The sequence below is a fragment of the Pelophylax lessonae genome (genome assembly GCF_965119305.1).
Source record: "Pelophylax lessonae genome assembly, chromosome: 1".
NCBI classification, from domain to species: Eukaryota; Metazoa; Chordata; class Amphibia; order Anura; family Ranidae; genus Pelophylax; species Pelophylax lessonae.
In genome coordinates this window covers 98,434,560-98,453,145 of record NC_138768.1, presented here as the reverse complement: position 1 = coordinate 98,453,145, position 18,586 = coordinate 98,434,560, and the positions used below count along the sequence as shown (strand labels likewise).

At 41.8% G+C, this 18,586-nt stretch overlaps 2 protein-coding genes across 3 annotated transcripts in view; one reads left to right on the top strand and one right to left on the bottom strand.

The window, feature by feature from the left end:
* Positions 1-1,070, top strand: part of ARL15 (ARF like GTPase 15) — a 450,682-nt gene extending 449,612 nt beyond the window's left edge. For both annotated transcript variants that reach the window (XM_082259991.1, XM_082259990.1), the window contains one exon: positions 558-1,070. In XM_082259991.1, coding sequence (XP_082116117.1) covers positions 558-710 — 153 coding nt within the window. In that variant the 3' untranslated portion in view covers positions 711-1,070. The remainder of the gene's footprint in view (positions 1-557) is intronic.
* Positions 1-18,586, bottom strand: part of LOC309544756 (E3 SUMO-protein ligase ZBED1-like) — a gene marked incomplete at both ends in the record, with an annotated part of 838,422 nt that overhangs the window by 773,987 nt on the left and 45,849 nt on the right. The gene's annotated exons all lie outside the window — the stretch shown is intronic.

Here is an 18,586-nt window from a genome sequence, read left to right as displayed (position 1 = left end):
AGTATTGATAATGGAGTATTGATGATACCAGTGGGGGACCCAACATTTGGTACACCGGCTGAAAGCGGAGTTGGACTTTCTTGTTTATGCAACAAGTCAACATTATTCGGTGAGTTCGGTATGTGTATTGAGGGTACAGTGGAGTGGAAAAAACATTCTTTGTCCAGAACACATGATTTGGATTCACATTGACACAGAGCACTTATGTCACACGGACTTATTATTTTGAATAGCACATAAAACAATTTTGTGTGGACTTTTGGATATATGGTTTTAAGTTGTATATTTTACTACTTGGATTGGTTGGTAGCGCTGTCTTAGATAAAGAGACTTATTTTTTGTTTGTGTTGATGATGTTCAGGAACAGGGAAACATTAAAGGAATGTGGTATTTCGGTTAACCTTCTTGCACTGTTTGATGCAAGTTATATTTTGGAAGGGTAAAATGAAAATAGATAACACTTCAGAACTACTTGTTTGGTTTTTGTCGAATTTTTATGCTGGACAGTGCATTTATTTTCCCTGGATTAAATGTTTTTTTTCTTTTTTTTTTTTTAGATCAAGAAGTATTTTGAACTTGAACCACTGGCACGAGGAAAAAGATGGATTCTACAGCCAACCTCACTGGACAACATGGAAGCTGTAAAGGACAGCTTTTCAATGTTAATAAACCTTTTAGATGACCGAGAACTTGAGCCTGTTCAGTTGTGAAAATTCCTGAATGCAGCAGGCTTCTTCAGTGTTTCACCTGGGAACATTTTTACTTCGCAGGCACATACATGGACAGCAGCATCGTGTCTGGGGCGCAGAGGTTCTGCGTTGTTTGCTGCCTTTTATCTACATCAAATCACTTCTTTTTTTTATATTTGTTTTGTGGATAGTATCTTTTAAGTAGCCATCTTCCCAAGTATTGGTTAAGTAGGCCAGGACTGGTACTTTAATTCACAAAAATAAGCTGGATGAATGAAAACCGGATCAATCTATATCATCTAGAACAGCTGTATGATCAACATTGGCTACGAACGATGTTCATCAACCACCTATAGAATATTTATATTGCTATTACAATTCAGCTTTTCCTGCAAAACTTGTATTTAAATAGTGATGTTGTCTTAAATTTATGTGCACCCAAAACTTGTATTTGAGTTATGGACTGATGCTGATGGATGTACAATGGACCTTTTGGAAGAAATAGGAACTTTTCTTTTCTCCCTGTCTACCCAGCTCTCTTCAAAGGAATGTATAGAATTTTTTTCACATTTTTTAATTTTGCGAAAAACCTGTTTGTGTGCACACACACACCACACACACACACCACACACACACACGTCTGTGTGTGTGTGTGTGTGTGTGTGTGTGTGTGTATGTATATATATATATATATATATATATATATATATATATTATGGTAAATCTAGACCTATAGCTGGTGAAGCTATAGGTCTCACGTTCAGCATTGTGTCGTTTCTCGTACATTGCTAAAAGAAGTTGGTTGTTTATGGAACCACAGAAGTGACTCTTCCCTTATTAGGGTGTATTCACACCTGAGAATGCATTGCCTCTGATTAGATATGAGAACCCCAGTGATGTTTCCTGCGATTAGGATCTCAACTGAAAGTAATGAGAGGCTTCTGGCTTCCACACATGCAAGTGATCGGCCCTGGATTCAGGCAATCTGTGATGCATAAGAGGTGGCAGGGTGCTTTCGCAGGTGTGAATGCACCCTTTATCAGCTCAGTAGTAAGCATAAATAAGAGAAAGGGAACTGCAAAGCAAACGGTATCTGCTGAGCTATCGCTTTAGGTAGTCCATATTGCTTTGGAAATCCTTCCTCGAATGTGTATATGTGAGTGTATGGATGTATGGTAATATGTATGTGTATGTATGTAATATATATATATAATATGTGTGTGTGTGTATGTATATATATATATATATATATATATATATAATATATTACAGTACATATATAAAATAATAATGTGTGTATTTACTTTACACACAGACAAATATAAGACAACAGTTTTAAAATATATGATCCTTGAAAGAATGTATCCAAAATAAAACGGGTCCAAACAGCTTATGCTTTCCCTAAAACAATTGATTGTGGATGAAGGCCTGAAACACTTGAGAAACGGCTGCTTTCAGATCATATGGTGACAGGTTGTGTGTTCTCAAGCCAAGTTACAGGATCAGAGTTCAAAGTAGTTGATCCTTCCCTTCAGTGGATGTTGCATTACCGAATACCCAAACATTTAATCACATGATTGGACACTGAGGGATCCTGGAATGTGGTTTCACCGGTAAAGACTAACATGGGCAGTGAGCAATCCTGGAGTAGGGGTTTTCCAGTAAAAGTGGTTAGGGCTCCCATATATACATTTAAGAGAGCAGGGTGGGAAGGGAAGCATAGTCCCTATTTTTTTTTTTTTTTTTTTCGAATCCCATGAATGTCAATACATTAAAGTATAATTAAAGTTGCATACATATAGAGATGATCTATAGGTTTCTGCAATTAATATGTACTGTATATAGATCAGTAACCATTTTTTTTTTTTTTACATTTATTAGCCTTTATTAAAATGTAACTCCAGCCTAAAGCTTTTTTTATTAAATAGAAGTAGGAAGGCCTAGATAATTAATCAGTTTCTAATTGCAGTGACCACATTCTCACTGAGGCAGAAACAATGCATTTTGCTGCCACAATAATTTAGAACCCCACCCATAAATACACAGCATTACTATGGTGCCTACATGGTGTTTTGGTGTAGGCCTTTTCTGCCTTGCTCCTGAAGAAGCCAGCACCACCAGATGATTTCTGCCATTTACATCCCATAACCCAGCTTCCATGCTGGTTGTTCCAATGACCAAAAGAAAAAAGTTTTTGGCTGGAGTTCCAGTTTAAGCTACAGCAGTGCTTTTTTTTATTAGACATATCAAAGTTTTTACTGCCATGAAGTAATAAAAATAGCATATATTTAGAGCAGGGTGCGTGTGTCTGGAAAAAATAAAGAAAAATGTATCTAGTTCATCTAATGCAATACATGCACATTTCCTGCAGGTACAGAAAAAGTGCCTGTTGATCCTGCCTGAGATCCAGTGTGCTCCAAACTACATGTAATGAGATGGCAACTCTTCATTTGCCACATTTAAATCCCAAGCAGTGTTGTCAACCCTGATTTCTATTCTGTGGATTGCAGAAAAACGTCCCCTAATGCTTTGGCGATTAGGAGAGTGGAAAGTATCCTTTAGTTATCAGAGAACTGGACTAGGCTAAAACACTTTTTTGACTTTGAGAGAGCAAAGGCAATGTGCTGCCAGCTCAAATAGAAGATCAAGTATGGTATTATTAAAACATGGGGAAAATACATGTATTGCAGAAATGTACTGAAAAAGTTGCTTAGTTTTGTTCTAATTTGTTAAGTTGTACAAGTAGACAACCAGTGAAGTTAGGATTGGCCTACATTCTTGTTCTGGGTCAGTAAAACAACATTTGGCAAATGAAGAGCCTACACCTTGGCAGTTGCCGCAGCCATATTCCTACCTTGATGGGTTCCCTTCCTCCCACCTCAGTAGTAGAATGCTACTAAGCAGTGTTCCTCCTTTATGTGGAAAGTCAAACTCAAAATACATGCACACTTTTTTAACAAAAAAAAAAAAAAAAAAATGGAGGTTTGTGGTCCATGGCAGCCAAAGTTGAGGCTCCACCTGACTTTTTTAGAATAACAGAAAATGCATGGTGGAGGTTGAGTGGTTGCTGGGCTGTCATTACTTCTTGGTTCTTTCTGGTTGTTTTATTGTTATTATCCATATGTTAATGTAGACTTTTCTTTTTTGCAGAAAACACAGTGCTGTTAACTTACAATACTTGTTCTAGATGATATCATTTTTTTTTAAACACAGCCATTTTTTTCCTTTATGCTATATAGATGTAAATACAAAGATTCACATGATGATATAGGAATATGTTCTTGCTGTAGCTTTGTTTTTTCTTTATTTTATTTTTTTTAACGTGATTTTTTTTTTTATACGATTCATGGCCGTAAGAAACACAGAAAATAAAAAAAACAGTGTTATAGTAATTTTTACAATGTATTTGTAACCTGCCACTCCTCCATTAAACACTAATTCACACTTTGTTTGGAAAATAAGAGTTTATAGTGAAATTAAAAGAGTGATAGATTGTGTACTAAACAACAAGGGAAAGGAAGTTTGTGAGCCAATTATAAATAAGACCTATCTGTTCTTTATATGATTGTAGTAAGATATCTGAACATTCTGTAATGTTAAAGGAGATTTACACCCAGGAAATAAATACCAGTACATTCATTAGTATGAGCCTATGCAAACCTTTTATAAACGTCCACCGATAGAATGTGATGGATCACACACACACATATCTGCCTCAAAAGGTATCTAAACCCAGAAAACAAAAGTATAATATAGTAGTCTAGCTGACTAGTCCTTAGCCTGAAAATGAATGCATTTCAGCAACTACAGAAGATACCTGTTGTTCTTGCCAGAAATCCTGTGTCCTTGTCGCATCTTGTGAGCTACAGAAAACGCAAACATTTTCTCCCACTGTTGTGGCTTTTCAGGGTTAAAAGAGGTGCTGAGGAGGTTACATCTTGCCTCCAAGCTTCTAATGTAAAGGAGTCCTTGGTGGCAGAAGTTTTGTTATCTGTAGCTTTTTTTTTTTTTTTGGTGTAACTTCAACAATAAGGCCCCTATTGCAGTTCATGTAGGATTAGACATATTCTACTGAAGGGCATGCACTGGGTTGTGTTTGTTTGTAGCAGCCATGGCTGGCATTGTACTTCTTGCTGCTGAAATATAGTGGACTGTGGATCTTTTATGTTTTGGAAAACATTTACTATAAAAATCAAATAGCCAGAATAGTTAAAACCCCCATTCATTAGCACTTTGGGCAATCTTTGGTGATAACAGCTGCCGCATTTCATGGTGGTGATGTTGCAGGGGGCAGTAGAGTCCTATTATGGAAAAAAGCAACATGAAAGACGAATTGAAGCTGAATTCCAGGCAAAGTAAAAACCTTCCCTTGGAGTTGGGTTGCCCCCACAGTTAAATAAAGTGTTAAATACCTGTTTAGGTCTGGCTGCCTCCTCTTCCCTATGCTCCGGCAGTTGCAGATCTGCTGATGTCCAATGCCGAGGACATTACTCTGCAATGGACGTAATGACTCTGAGGGAAAATCCACTGCTGAAACAGTGCAGACTGCCAGCTGCTGGAAGAGCATATAATCAGTAGGTAAAACTGCTTTCTACGACCCTCTAGACCTAAATGACCATTTAACCATTGCAGTTGGCAGTATTTTTCCATTTCCTGGAGATGGGCTTTAAGAATACATACCATCACCATTGAATCTGGTTTTTGCTCTCTTGCATAGATAGACCCACTGCTGGAATCTTCAGCCTCTGACCGTTCCATGTGTTTCCAATACCTGTTTACCCACTGTATGCTTTGGTTCCACCTGCCAGTATTGGTCACTAATGTGTTTCTTCAGAGTTGTAGAGACAAAGGAGTTTATTTACTAAAGGCAAATCCCCTGTGCACTACTGAGGGGAAGCTCTGAAATGAGGGGAAGCTCTACTGATTTCTATCATCCAATCATGTACAAGCAAAAATGCTGTTTTTTTATTTCCCTTGCATGCCCCCCCCCCCCCTGATCTGCAGGGACTGCACTTCAAAGCGCACATGTAGTGCAAAGTGGTTTTGCCTTTAGTAAATAAACCCCAAAGAGAGAAACCAGCTTATGGATGGAATCCCAACAGGGAGACTAAGTCACCTAACAGATGTGTCAACATTCCAATGGCTGCTATAACTCCAGAAAAAAAAATAATAATTGTGGATTCACCCACAACTTAAATGTTACTTTTTTAGACATTGGTGTGTCAAGCAGCTACCACGTGCTACTCATGAATGTGTAGCTGTAATAAAGGTTCACTACTCCTTATGTTTTTCCACTCATTTATAGTCTAGTACTGATATTCCTTAGCCTTGTTTGAGTAGTATCACTATGATAACTGAGGTGCCCTGCTCCGCTTTTAGCTGATATACCCCATATTATGATGAAGGTAGATCTTCGTATGTTCAGTATTCACAATGCCTGTGTTGTTAGATCGTGGATCAGCAGTTTGCCATTATAGTTACCTGAAGACTCCCATATTCATCCACTGAGGGCTGTCTAGCCATATAGTGAACAATTTAAAAGTTGTCCATATTTTGGTTAGGTTATTGTACACCTTTGTCTTTGCAGATGTCAGGCCTTTTTTAGTCCCTTTAGGGGGCTGATGATGAAATCTTGGCCCTAGATGATCTCTGTTTAGGATTTTTAATTGTACAGGCTAATGCTTCAGACACCTGTTAAAGTGTATCTAACCCCCCCCCCCCCCCAAGACTATATATACAGTATATAGTAAATTGCAGCTTACCAGTCCATAGAAGGTGCTGGTTACCATAGTTTCTTTTTTAGACTAAGTACATTTTCTGCAAATACAAGTTGAAATCTCAAATAATGTTATAGGTTTTCTGGAAACATGCAAATTTTTCCGTTGCTTTGTGTTATATTCGGTAGCATGTTATGTTGCCCTGAACCATTTTTATTCCTTTTAATTTTCTGTTGCAATATGGTAATTTATGTAAAATAATTTATTTCCTTTATGTTTGTAAGGATTTCTGTTATTTTAAACAAATGCTTTTTAATAAGTGTTTATTAAAAAAAAAAAAAAATCAATGTTCTCAAATTTGCCCACTATCTTTTATGAACAACAAAGCCTCCCAAGGAGAAGAGGAGCCCTATGGGGTATTTTTAGTCCAAATCAGGAGTTGGGAGTCTAGGGTGACAACACTGCTCCTTCATAGTTGCAGTACAGTGACTGAGCCTGGTTTCCTTAGGACAGGAAGTGTTACTCGCAGGATCTACAGGTAAAAATAAAGAACATGAAACAAATTGTTCACTTCTAAAGATTGGTAAGCTACAATATATTACATGTATTTTTGTGTTTGGGTTTGGATACACTTTAGGGGTTAGGGTCTGGTTAATTAGGGTAAGTTAGATGTGCTTTAACTACACATATGTGGTGGGGGAAATCCAATGCTGAGAAGGTAGGTGCCAAGTTGCTGGCACATAGAACTACTATGCCTGAATAAAATAGGTATTTCTTAAAGGGTAGTGCCACTTTTGTGAAAACAAAAATACAGCAAATAAAAAATGAATGTAGCATATGCAATTGCAACACAAGCCATTTTTTAACTTAACATTTACCTTTCCTTTTGATTCTACAGCTGCTGTACCTTTCTGTAATATTCAATGCAGTATGGCAACCTGCAGGCCTTCTATACACAGTGTACAGAACCTCCCCAGAAATGTCCTTACCTGCTTGTGTGGTTGGCTCACTGATTTTCCCAGAAATCTGCACTAAGGTACAATTTTAGGCATCCTGTGCCATAGGAGTTATATTTCTCATTTGTTCATCGACGGACACAGCGCTCCATAAATCATAACTAGTGGGTTATAGTGCCTCTTTCAGGAGTAGGACTAGGCAGAACAAAAAACACCTGGCTACGCCCATGGGCGGCCCTCTGCTGGTATATAACCCCCCTCTCTGCTCTAGGTAATCTTTTAATCTCTCTAGTCAGGAGTAAGGACCTAGGCTCCCAACTGGGATCCCTGGTCCTAGCAGTTTTCTCCTTCTTGGGCCTTCCATCATCAGGCTTCAATATCGCAAGTTTGCAATGCAGCCACTTGGTCGTCCATGCATACCTTCACAAAATTCTATAAGGCAGATACTTTGGCATCTGCGGATGCTTCTTTTGGCCGCAAAGCTTTGCAGGCTGCTAAGACGGGCTGTTCCCTCTTGAGGGGTGTTTTTTTTTCTTTAAACCTATTTTTTCAGACGGGGCTCCTGTGACCCATTAGGGCTCCTGTGTCCTGGTTAAGGACTCTTATGGTTAATCTTGGGTTATTTTCCCCACCCCTCATTTTACTTATGGCACTGCTTTTGGACGGCCCACTAGTTATGATTTATAGAGCGCTGTGTCTGTCGATGAACAAAGGAGAAAATTGAATTTTCTCTATCGCTCATTGACAGACGTAGTCCTCGGTGATACAGCACCTTCGGGTTATGTTGCCTCCACAGGAGCAGGACTAGACAGGAAATTAAAAAGCTCTGGCCACACCCTAGGGGCAGTCCCAGAGGGTATATCCTCTCTCTCTCTGCCTCAGCAAATCAGTTATTTTCTGTCTAGTTAGGAGTAAGGACCTAGATACCTTGCTGGGATCTTCGGTCCTGGCAAGATTTTTTTCTTAAAAGATTTTTTAGACAGCTTTTTTTCTCCAGTGTTCCTGTGAGATCTTCAAGCAAGAAAGCTGAACTGGGCGACGGGCTGGATGTTGAGATCCGGTGGTCACCCCAGTTCAGCCTACGAGCGCGTGCAGGCCATAGCTCCGCGCTGGGTCGGCCACGACAAAGTCCCATTAAGGGACTGACCCCGCGAGTTAAACGTCTCGCTGAAACGCCAAAGACCATGAGTCACGGCGTCCATATCGGTCGACAGCCCTCCCGCCCCGGTGGAGAGGGGTACTGTCAGGAGTTGGTGCCCGCCTGGTTCCGGTATGGTGAGTAGTATGTTCCCCCTTTTCCCCTGACGGGTCTTGTGGTGAACGCGGGCCCCTCTCTGTATGGTAAGATAGAGTCCCCCTCTATCCTATAACATGACACAGATCCCCCTACTTTGAGTGTGATTTTATGTGCAAAAAGCCAGGAGGCTTGGTTTGGGAGCTAACAATCTAATTGTATACATGTTTAAAAGATTGTAATCAGTGGCATTCTGGGAATCTTACTGTGATAAGAATAAGGTACCTACCAGTCAGAAGCCACGGACATGTAGACTGCCTTCCTAAATCAGATCTCCAGCTATAAGCAGGCCTCCCGAACGGCCATGCGGTCTGCCAGGGCCGGTACCGCCAACCACGCCAAATCCCCATGCAGAGAGAGTGTTGTGTGCCCTGCAGCACACCGCTATTCAGTACAGGCCGCCGCCATTTTTTTTGCTGGATCGCACGAGCCGCCATTTTGGCGTAGCCTCGTGTCTCCAGCATGGGGGCGGCCATGTTTGAGGTGATCCAAACACCTCATGGAACTAGGGGAGGCGCCGGAAGGCGTGCAGAGGGGCGGAGCCGCCTCCTTTCTTCCTGGGCAGCCAGCCAAAAGACTTCCTGTTTGTCAAGACAGCGCTGTAACCTGTTGCAGTTAAACTCTGAGCATCAAGTGGTGAGCCTGGGGGTCTATCTCTCTCTCTCTCGATCGATAGGGATCCCTAGCAGGTAACACTAAGGGGCTTTTGTGGTGCTGGGGGTCTGAAAAAAAAAAAAAAGTTTTTTATTTTTGAATTATATTATCCAGGAAGTGACTGGAATTATCATGGACCCTGCCACACATATTCCCCCACCTGTTTCCCTCGAGGGGGCCACGGGACCCGCCGGTGCACAGAGTGTAGAGGCATTTACAGCAATTTTGGAGTCTATGGTGGCTTTGGTGGAGGCGGCCTGTCAGGGACGGGGGTCAAGGAAGCGACCCCCGCCTACCCCTATACTATCTGACACCTCTGACTCAGATTCAGAGATGGTCACTGCAGTTGCAGGTCCCTCTGCAAGGGCTGTTACCTCAGGTAAAGCTCCCTCAGACAGTGAGAAGAACGTTTCTTCTCCCGCTATAATTCAGGAAGAAGCATTGGTGGACGCACTAGTTGTGGCAGTGCAGGAAACCTTAAAACTTGAGGTTTTACCGGCAGAGGCAACTGAAACAGAGATTCCTTTTGGTACTAACAAGCCCATCAAAACGGTGAAGGTTTTTCCTGTACCCAAGTGTTTTGGTAATAAGATTAAAGGAGAATGGGAGCATTCTAAACGTACCTTTACTATTTCCAAGCGTATTGCTAGACGCTATCCGTTTGAGGAATCCATCATTAAGAAATGGACGGTACCACCAGTGGTGGATCCACCTATTTCCAGGCTGAATAAAGCCACGGTTATCCCAGTGGAGGACACTTCGTCCTTTAAGGATCCGGTGGATCGAAAGATGGAAGCAGAGTCCCGCACCATCGGGGCCAGATACCTCTAGGGACGCCTGGTTCAGATCCAATCAGCGCCAGTGGTCCTAGAAATTCTAGGCTGGCCTCGTCAAGCCGGCCTGGCCGACTTGGACATGCTAGTCGCAGACGTTCCGTGGGAACTTCGTCTCAGGGAGTGTCTGTGGTCTCAAGGACCAATTTACCATCGTGCTTTACAGTCGCTGGTTTTAATGGCCTGGCCATTGAGACCCAAGTACTGAAGGACAGAGGTTTGTCTACTTCAGTCATTCCTACCCTTATTAAAGCAAGGAAAGCGACTTCCAGCAAGGTCTATTATCACACATGGAAGACTTATATTGCATGGTGCGAATCTTTAGGATTTCCTCCACGTACCTATTCGGTGACTCGAATATTGGCTTTTTTGCAACAAGGGGTTGAGCAGAAGCTAGCCTTGAGCACCATCAAGGGTCAAGTTTCAGCATTAGCAATCTTCTTTCAGAAACCTTTAGCTACCAAGTCCTTGGTGCGGAATTTCATCCAGGGGGTGCGGCACCTGGCTCCACCAGTCCGCGCGCCCTTACCGCCCTGGGATCTTAATTTGGTTTTGTCGGTTCTACAGAAACCTCCCTTTGAAAACATCAGGGAGATTCCCTTGCTTACTTTATCCCAGAAGGTGGCCTTCTTGGTGGCTATCACTTCTGCTCGCAGGGTGTCAGAACTGGCTGCATTATCATGCCAGTCCCCATACCTAGTGATTCATAGGGATAAGGTAGTACTTCATCCTAAGCCATCTTTTCTTCCTAAGGTGGTTTCAGATTTTCATCTGAATGAAGATATTGTACTACCTTCCTTGTGTCCTCAGCCCAAGCATCATCTGGAACATGCGTTGCATTCCTTAGATGTGGTTCGGGCAATCAGGGTATACCTGAAAGCTACGGAATCATTCCGTAAGACGGATTCACTTTTTGTGATCACGGATGGCCCCAGAAAGGGTTTGCCTGCATCTGCCGCGACCATTGCCAAATGGATTAGACAGACGGTGGTACAGGCTTATTCTATTAAGGGTCAGAGTCCTCCGTTCCCTGTTAGGGCGCACTCCACTCGAGCGCTCAGTACTTCCTGGGCCTTTCGCCATCAGGCGTCAGTGGTCCAGGTATGTAAGGTGGCCACCTGGTCGTCGGTACATACCTTTACAAAATTCTATAAAATTGATGTGACGGCATCGGCGGATGCCTCATTTGGCCGCATGGTTTTGCAGGCCGCAATTTGAGGAGACCGGTGGTCTACCTCGAGGGTTTTTTTCTATTTGAAAAAAAAAAAAAAAATTTCTCTTTTTTGTTGAGTCTCATCATTAAGGATGAGCATTGTAAACTTCTAGTTGGCACCGGTTGGGCCTTCTAGATTGGGATTTGATTTTCATTTTCCCACCCCTCATTTGTGATACTGTTCTCGGACGTCCCGAAGGTGCTGTATCACCGAGGACTACGTCTGTCAATGAGCGATAGAGAAAAATGGATTTTTGTAAAATCTTACCGTAAAATCCTTTTCTCTTAGCTCATTGACAGACGTAGTCCCCGCCCCTCTGTTTTTTGAGTTGGGTTGGGTTAAAATCTCTAAAGACTGCTTTTTGACATAACTGATTTGCTGAGGCAGAGAGAGAGAGGATATACCCTCTGGGACTGCCCCTAGGGTGTGGCCAGAGCTTTTTAATTTCCTGTCTAGTCCTGCTCCTGTGGAGGCAACATAACCCGAAGGTGCTGTATCACCGAGGACTACGTCTGTCAATGAGCTAAGAGAAAAGGATTTTACGGTAAGATTTTACAAAAATCCATTTTTTGTACTTACCGTAAAATCCATTTCTCTGCGTTCATCGACGGACACAGCATCCACCCCTTTATGGAGTTCTGATACTTCTAATACTGACTGCTACTAAACTGATTACCTAGAGCAGAGAGAGAGGGGTTATATACCAGCTGAGGACGGCCCATGGGCATAGCCAGGTATTTTTTGTTCTGCCTAGCCCTACTCCCTTCAGTGGTTATACCGGGAAGATGCCTGCACCTACAGACATCATCCTTGTACCATTTTTTTCAGCTGGCAATTTTGTAGAAGGCAGAAGTGATTGAGTGGCTAATTAGTGGTGGCGGAAGGGGGATCCACCCACCCCCTCCCGCAGCTGCCTCTCCCGGGCTCTCTAGTTCCATCGCAGAGGCCAGGAGCAGTGCAGCCCAGCCAGTGGGGATGGCTGCCTGGAACAGAGAAAGAGGAACTGACATCGTTCCCCCCTCTCTGTAACCGTGGAAACTGGGAGTGATGAGTATTCATCACTTTCAGTTCCGCCTTTTTGTTTACCTGGCCACCAGCGGCCAGAGAAGCAGCCAATTGGACTGATCTCAATCTGATCAGCTACATGGGGGGCCACAGGAGAGATTTCCATAAAGGGGACATGTCACAGCCCATGCTATCACAAGGGATGTTGTTTATCCCTTGTGATAGCAATAAAGTTTGTACAAAAAAGTGTATAAAATAAAAAATGTAAAGCTCCCAATGTGCTTATGCGCAAAAGCGAACGCATATGTTACTCCTGCACACATATGTAAACGATGATCGCACCACACATGAGGTATTGTTGTGAATGTCACAGCGAGAGCAATAATTCTATCACCAGGCCTCCTGTGCCACTCTAAGCTGGTAACCTGTAAAGGCGTTTAAAGCGTCATCTATGGAGAATTTTAAGCACCGTAGTTTATCGCCATTCCATGAGAAGACGCAATTTTAAAGTGTGACATGTTGGGTATTTATTTACTCTATGTAAACTCATTTTTTCACACTATCCAAAAAAATTGGGCTAACATTAGTTCTTTTTTATTCATCAATGTGGTTATTTTTTTCCCAAAAAAATTGCGTTTAAAAAACCGCTGTGCAAATACCTTGTGACATAAAAAAAATTGCAACACACACCATTTTATTCTATAGGGTCTCTGCTAAAATATATGTATATGTTTAGGGGTTCGAAGTAATTTCTAGCAAAAAAAAAGTAGATTTTTACATGTAGCGAAGTGTCAGAATAGGCTTGGGAAGGAGGTGGGTAATTACGTCTAAAGGGATGCAGACACTGCATCTTTTCACATTAGAACACTACAGGTGCAAAAGCTGGTTATGTTAAGCACAGCCACTCCTATTCAAGTATTTCAAGGACATAGTTGAACATACAGAAACAGCAAGGACGACCTTGCAAAAAGTTTGCTAAAATCCTTGCAATGTATATAGATCATCACCTAGAGCAGGGATGTCAAACTTCATTTCATCGTGAGCCGCATCAGCATTATCGTTGCCCTCGAAAGGGCCGGACAAGGTGTCCAGAGAATCCCATCCCCCCTATATCAGATGTCAAGAGTCCCCCCATTTTCAGAAGTCGAAGTCCCCACCCTCCCATACATTACAGTGCACCCACCTATCTTCTGCTGCTGATGGGAAGAAGCTGGGGGTGGAGCTGGGAAGCAGAAAGTGCAGGGTCTGGAGGAGGACCAGAGGAGGTCTAGAATCTGCTGAAAGCTAAGACCAGGGGAGGCAGAGATGAGGAGGTGTGTGCTGCAGCTGCGCAGGATCTGTAGGAGGAGTTATGTCGTCCTCTCTGCTGCCAACTGCTGAGACAGAGTGGGGGCCGAAATGAAGGTGCAGCAGCTGCACAGAAAGGTGCAGGATCTGTAGGCGGAGTTCTGTCATCCTCTCTGCTGACACAGAAAGGGTGCGGCACCTGCAGGAGAGGGGAGGATTCGGCCCCTCGGGCCTTGTTTTTGACGTGTCCTAGAGGGTTATTTTTTTTTTTCCCCTCTCCACTAAAGTAGAGTTACTTTTTAAGGCTATATAAATACTCATTTTTTTTGTTTTGTTTGATGTTCTTTAATTTTTGCAAATGTGTTTTTTTTTTTTTTTGTGACATTTTTAACTGTTTTACTACATTATAATGTAAGTAATATAAAGCTTAATGTTCGCAGACGATAGCTGAATTTTTTTTTTTCCTTTTGCATGTTCATCACATTACTACATTGTTAATGAGCAGGAAATCCTTTTACATGCAAGATCATCACACAAAAAATAATCTTTTTAGAACATTGTTTGATATTGCTTATCCATCTGTGAAATTGCTTTCTGCTTGTGTTATGTGTGTTTGTACGCGTCTGTCTTGGGCTCCTCCATTTTCTGTGTGACTGCCTGTTATACTGTATTTTAGTCGTCACAGGAAAAAAAAAAAACTATCAGTCAGTCTTGAACAGCAGCTGCACATGACAAGCTTCTGTCTGACGCCTTGTGCTTTCAAACTGTCAGCACACTGCTGTCTACATCTCCCAGATCTAAGCTTCTCGTTTTGCCATCTCCCCTCTGGTACATGATCACACGCTGTTGCCTACATCTCTAGATCCAGGGACATGTTTTTAAAAGTTGTTGATATGTCGCGTCCTTTGATGCTGCATATCGTGCCATGTTTATGATGTAGGTGGACCCAACCTGTAATGTTATTCTTGTAGCACAATGTATTTCATTGTATTTATAGAAGTGAACAATTTTTGTATCCGGTTAGGGAGATCCTCTCTTTTTTTTTTTGTAATGACCTTTTATATTACAAAGGTTTGTACGTATCTTTGCTATAGTTGATGGTAATAACAATGTTTGTTCATTATGGACTGTATTATTCTAACATCGTAAATTTACTGTACCTGAATAACAACAAACCTGTACTGTGTGGATAGTGCCACGGATAAGAGAAATCTTGTATGTATAATTCTAAGCGATTTCCACAATGTATGAAAAATAAATATGAATGTAACATCCACATGTTGGAAATGTTTTGTTCAACGTGATGATTGCATAACCATAAACCTGCATTGGGGGGGATCACAGGTGTCCAGATTTTTTTTTTATAAAGTGGAATTCCAACCAAAACTTTCTTCAAAGCTGAACTCGGGGACATAGAGGAAATATGAAGGTTCTTCAAAATGTTTCAGCACTTTTTTTTAACTCAATTAAATGAAAAAAAGTGCAGACACTTTTTAAGGAGCCCTCGTGTATATACAAGACCTGTTTTACTTGTGAAAAGGCTTTGTATTTTTGTCCATCCAGTCTGAGAGTCTCACAGTTCTGACACAAAGCACAAGGCCTGCGAACTTTACTGTAGTTTCACTGTTACCTACAGCCCCTTCCCTCCAAACCTGTGACTAGACAGTGAAAGGAGAAGCAGCAAACCGGTGAACTACTCTTTCACTCCCTTCTTATTAGCTTGTTCCTTGCACTGCAGCACAGCTTTGCTCCTGTAGTGCCTTTCCTCCCCATCACAAAGCTCTGCTGTACAGTGCACTGCGAGGTGCTGATACCAAATAAAATATACATTTATATTCATATTGCATAAACAATTTAGATCTTAATCGTATAGTAAATGACACGGGCTGAGTATATGTAGGCTTGTACCATCAGGTGATTGGACTCTGGCAAAGCTTCTAGGGACACGGCCCCTAGACACCTCCCCATAACCCTACCCTATTCTGTAACTCAGGGGTCTTCGAACTATGACCCTCCAGTTGTTCAGGAACTACAGTTCCTATCATGCCTAGTCATGTCTGTGAATGTCAGAGTTTTACAATGCTTCATGGGATGTGTAGTTCCGCAACAGCTGAAGGGCCGTAGTTTGAGGATCCCTGCTGTAAGTCCTTTGTTTTTTGCTAGTGTCCGAAGGTGATGACTATTTCCCTTAAGGGGAAATTACTCTCAAGTACTTCTATCCATTGGATTCTGCATAGGAGCTAACCTCAGGTTCTCTCAACGAGTTCCTAAATGGCTCCAACCACCTGTCTGATGACATCACACCCTGCTTATTTTACAATTTAAAACTTTTCAAACTTAGCGCTAAAACTCTACCACCAAGGGCTTGGTCACAGGTGGATGACCAGGTGTTACATTACACCACAAGTTGCACACTTTTATCTCCACTTCGGCCTCAAGCCCTTGTACTCAGCTCTTCCTCCTGCCCTTTTACCACATAGACTTTGCTACAAGATGGTCTGCGCCTGGATTTCTCTGTATTCTTTCTTGGACTTGCTTACTCTATATTCTGCCCCCTACTCTTTAGTATCCCACAGGGGGAATACCCTCACCCGTAGCGATGGTGGAAAGCAGGCTAAAGGGAGCCACAGCAAAAACTCAGCAAGTATGATGATACTTTCCTTGCCCTGGAGCAGGACCTGATTTTAACACCAGTTTCTGTATCTAATTCTAGTTCTATCTAATTGCAACGACTGTATTTAACAAGCAACCTACATAAGGCAGGTTTTTCTGCAGCTATGTAAACATTTTTAGAATTGAACCGTTTTAAGCATCTATAGCTGTCCAGGGCTCCAAAATGGCAAGCTCCTTCTCCAGTACCACCGTCTCAACCAGAATCAAACCCAGATATGCCCAGCCCAGAAGAGGTAAGGATTGAAGAGGATCGGGAGGTGGTGTTAGAGTCTGCGGGCAAAAGCCTCAGTATTGTCATACTTAACCACTTCCCACCCGTAGGACGTCCTTAGGTTGAAGTGGTGATATCTGGATGATACCTTCAGCTACAGGCATCATTGAAATATCTTTGTATTCAGCCAGCGAGTCCCTCTAATGTAACTCAATCTTACCGGCTATTTAGATGGTTGCTGGCTTTTACAGGCAGCAGGAGGGGACCTTCCCACCCCCCCCCCCCCCCACCTCTGGCGACCCTCTGGTTCCGCCTCAGGCTCTCTTGTGCGGTCATGCAGCTGAAGATCTGATCCAGCGACGGATTACCATAGAGCTGGCAGTGGACCAGATGGCCCCTGGCCATCTCTATGACCACTTCTGGCTCTGGCCGATATAATAACCACTGACACTTTTTTTCCCTAGAAAGCAGAGATTGATGGGTTTGTTTTTGTTTTCTTTATCTTATGCTTTCAAGGGTAAAGGAGATATCTGGGGTCTTATTGACCCCAGATGTCTTTATACTAGGGATGTTTATGCCTTGCAAAAGTAATGAAAGTGTTTAAAAACAAAAAAGGGACAGTGTAAAAAAAAAATGTGTGAGGTATTGTCGCGAACATTAGAGAGAGAGCAATAATTCTAGCACTACATCTCCACTGTAACTCTAAACTGGTGACCTGTAAACATTTTAAAGTTTGTAGCCTATGTAGATTTTTAAGTTCCAACATTTGGCACCATTCCACGAGTGTACGTAATTTTAAAACATGACATTTTAGGTATCTATTTACTTGACATAACATCATCTTTTATATTCTACTAAAAAAAATGGTTATATATTGTGTTTTATTGCATTAAATTTAATTAAAGTATATATTTTTTCCCCAAAAATTGTATTTAAAAAAAATTGCTGCGCAAAAACCGTGTGGCATAAATTGCAACGACTGCCATTTTTTTCTCTAGAGTCTCAGCTAAAAATATATATTTAATATTTGGGGGTTCTGAATAATTTGCTAGGAAAAACAAAAATTATGATTTTTACATGTAGGAGAGAAATGTTAGAATTGGCCTGGGCTGGAAATGGTTAGGTCTCCTTCATCTTGCCATGCCCCTTTGGGTACAAAGAGACCTACTTTGAAAGCTAAAATTACATTGTTCATGAACAAATAGAATGGGCAATTTATGAAGATTGGAAAAGATTTTCATTTCTCCGAAAATCATTGCTGAGCTCAATGAAGTAAAACAAGAATTCAGCAAAAAATTGTCTGTTCCAATAGTTATTCCTGTCGTCTCAGCCTTATAGGGTAACTCCACTTTCGTGGGGAAAACAACTTTCGCAAATAAAGAAAAAACAATATAGCGTATACAATTGTGACACAAATCATGTTGTAATTGAATGTTATTGAAAATTACCTTTTCCTTTCAATCTGCAGCTGTAATTTTCTGAAAATGCAATGCAATACAGGTATGGCTACCTGGAGCTGTTCTGTACACAGAATGTGTACACCCCAGAAACATAATTTCCTGCTTGTGTGATTGGCTCACCAAGTTTCCAAGAAGTCTGTCTTAGATACAAGTCAGATTTCTGGCATCCCCTGCACCAAAAAATTTTTTGTGAGATACTCCCAATAGGAACACGTCTAAAGGGGAGCAGGCCAAGCAGCTTCCCTCATTAGAGCCCTGCAGCTTCCACAGCTGATAGATCATTATGAAACCACTCCCATTTGACCCTTTTAGCACTGAGGCACAGAGGAACAAACAATGATTTCTTCAGAATGACAAAAGGTAGGAATCTGCAACAAAGTTTGGTATAGGGATCACCCAGAGGGGAATGTTTTTTTTCTCAAAAAAAGTGGAGTTACGCTTTAAAGTGGTTTTAGTGGCAGAAGGTTTTTTTTATCTTAATGCATTCTATGCATTAGGATAAAAAGCCTCCTGTGTGCAGCAGCCCCCCTAATACTTGCCTGAGCCCCCTCTCAATCCAGCGATGTCCACGAGTGTCTCGGCCTTACAGAACT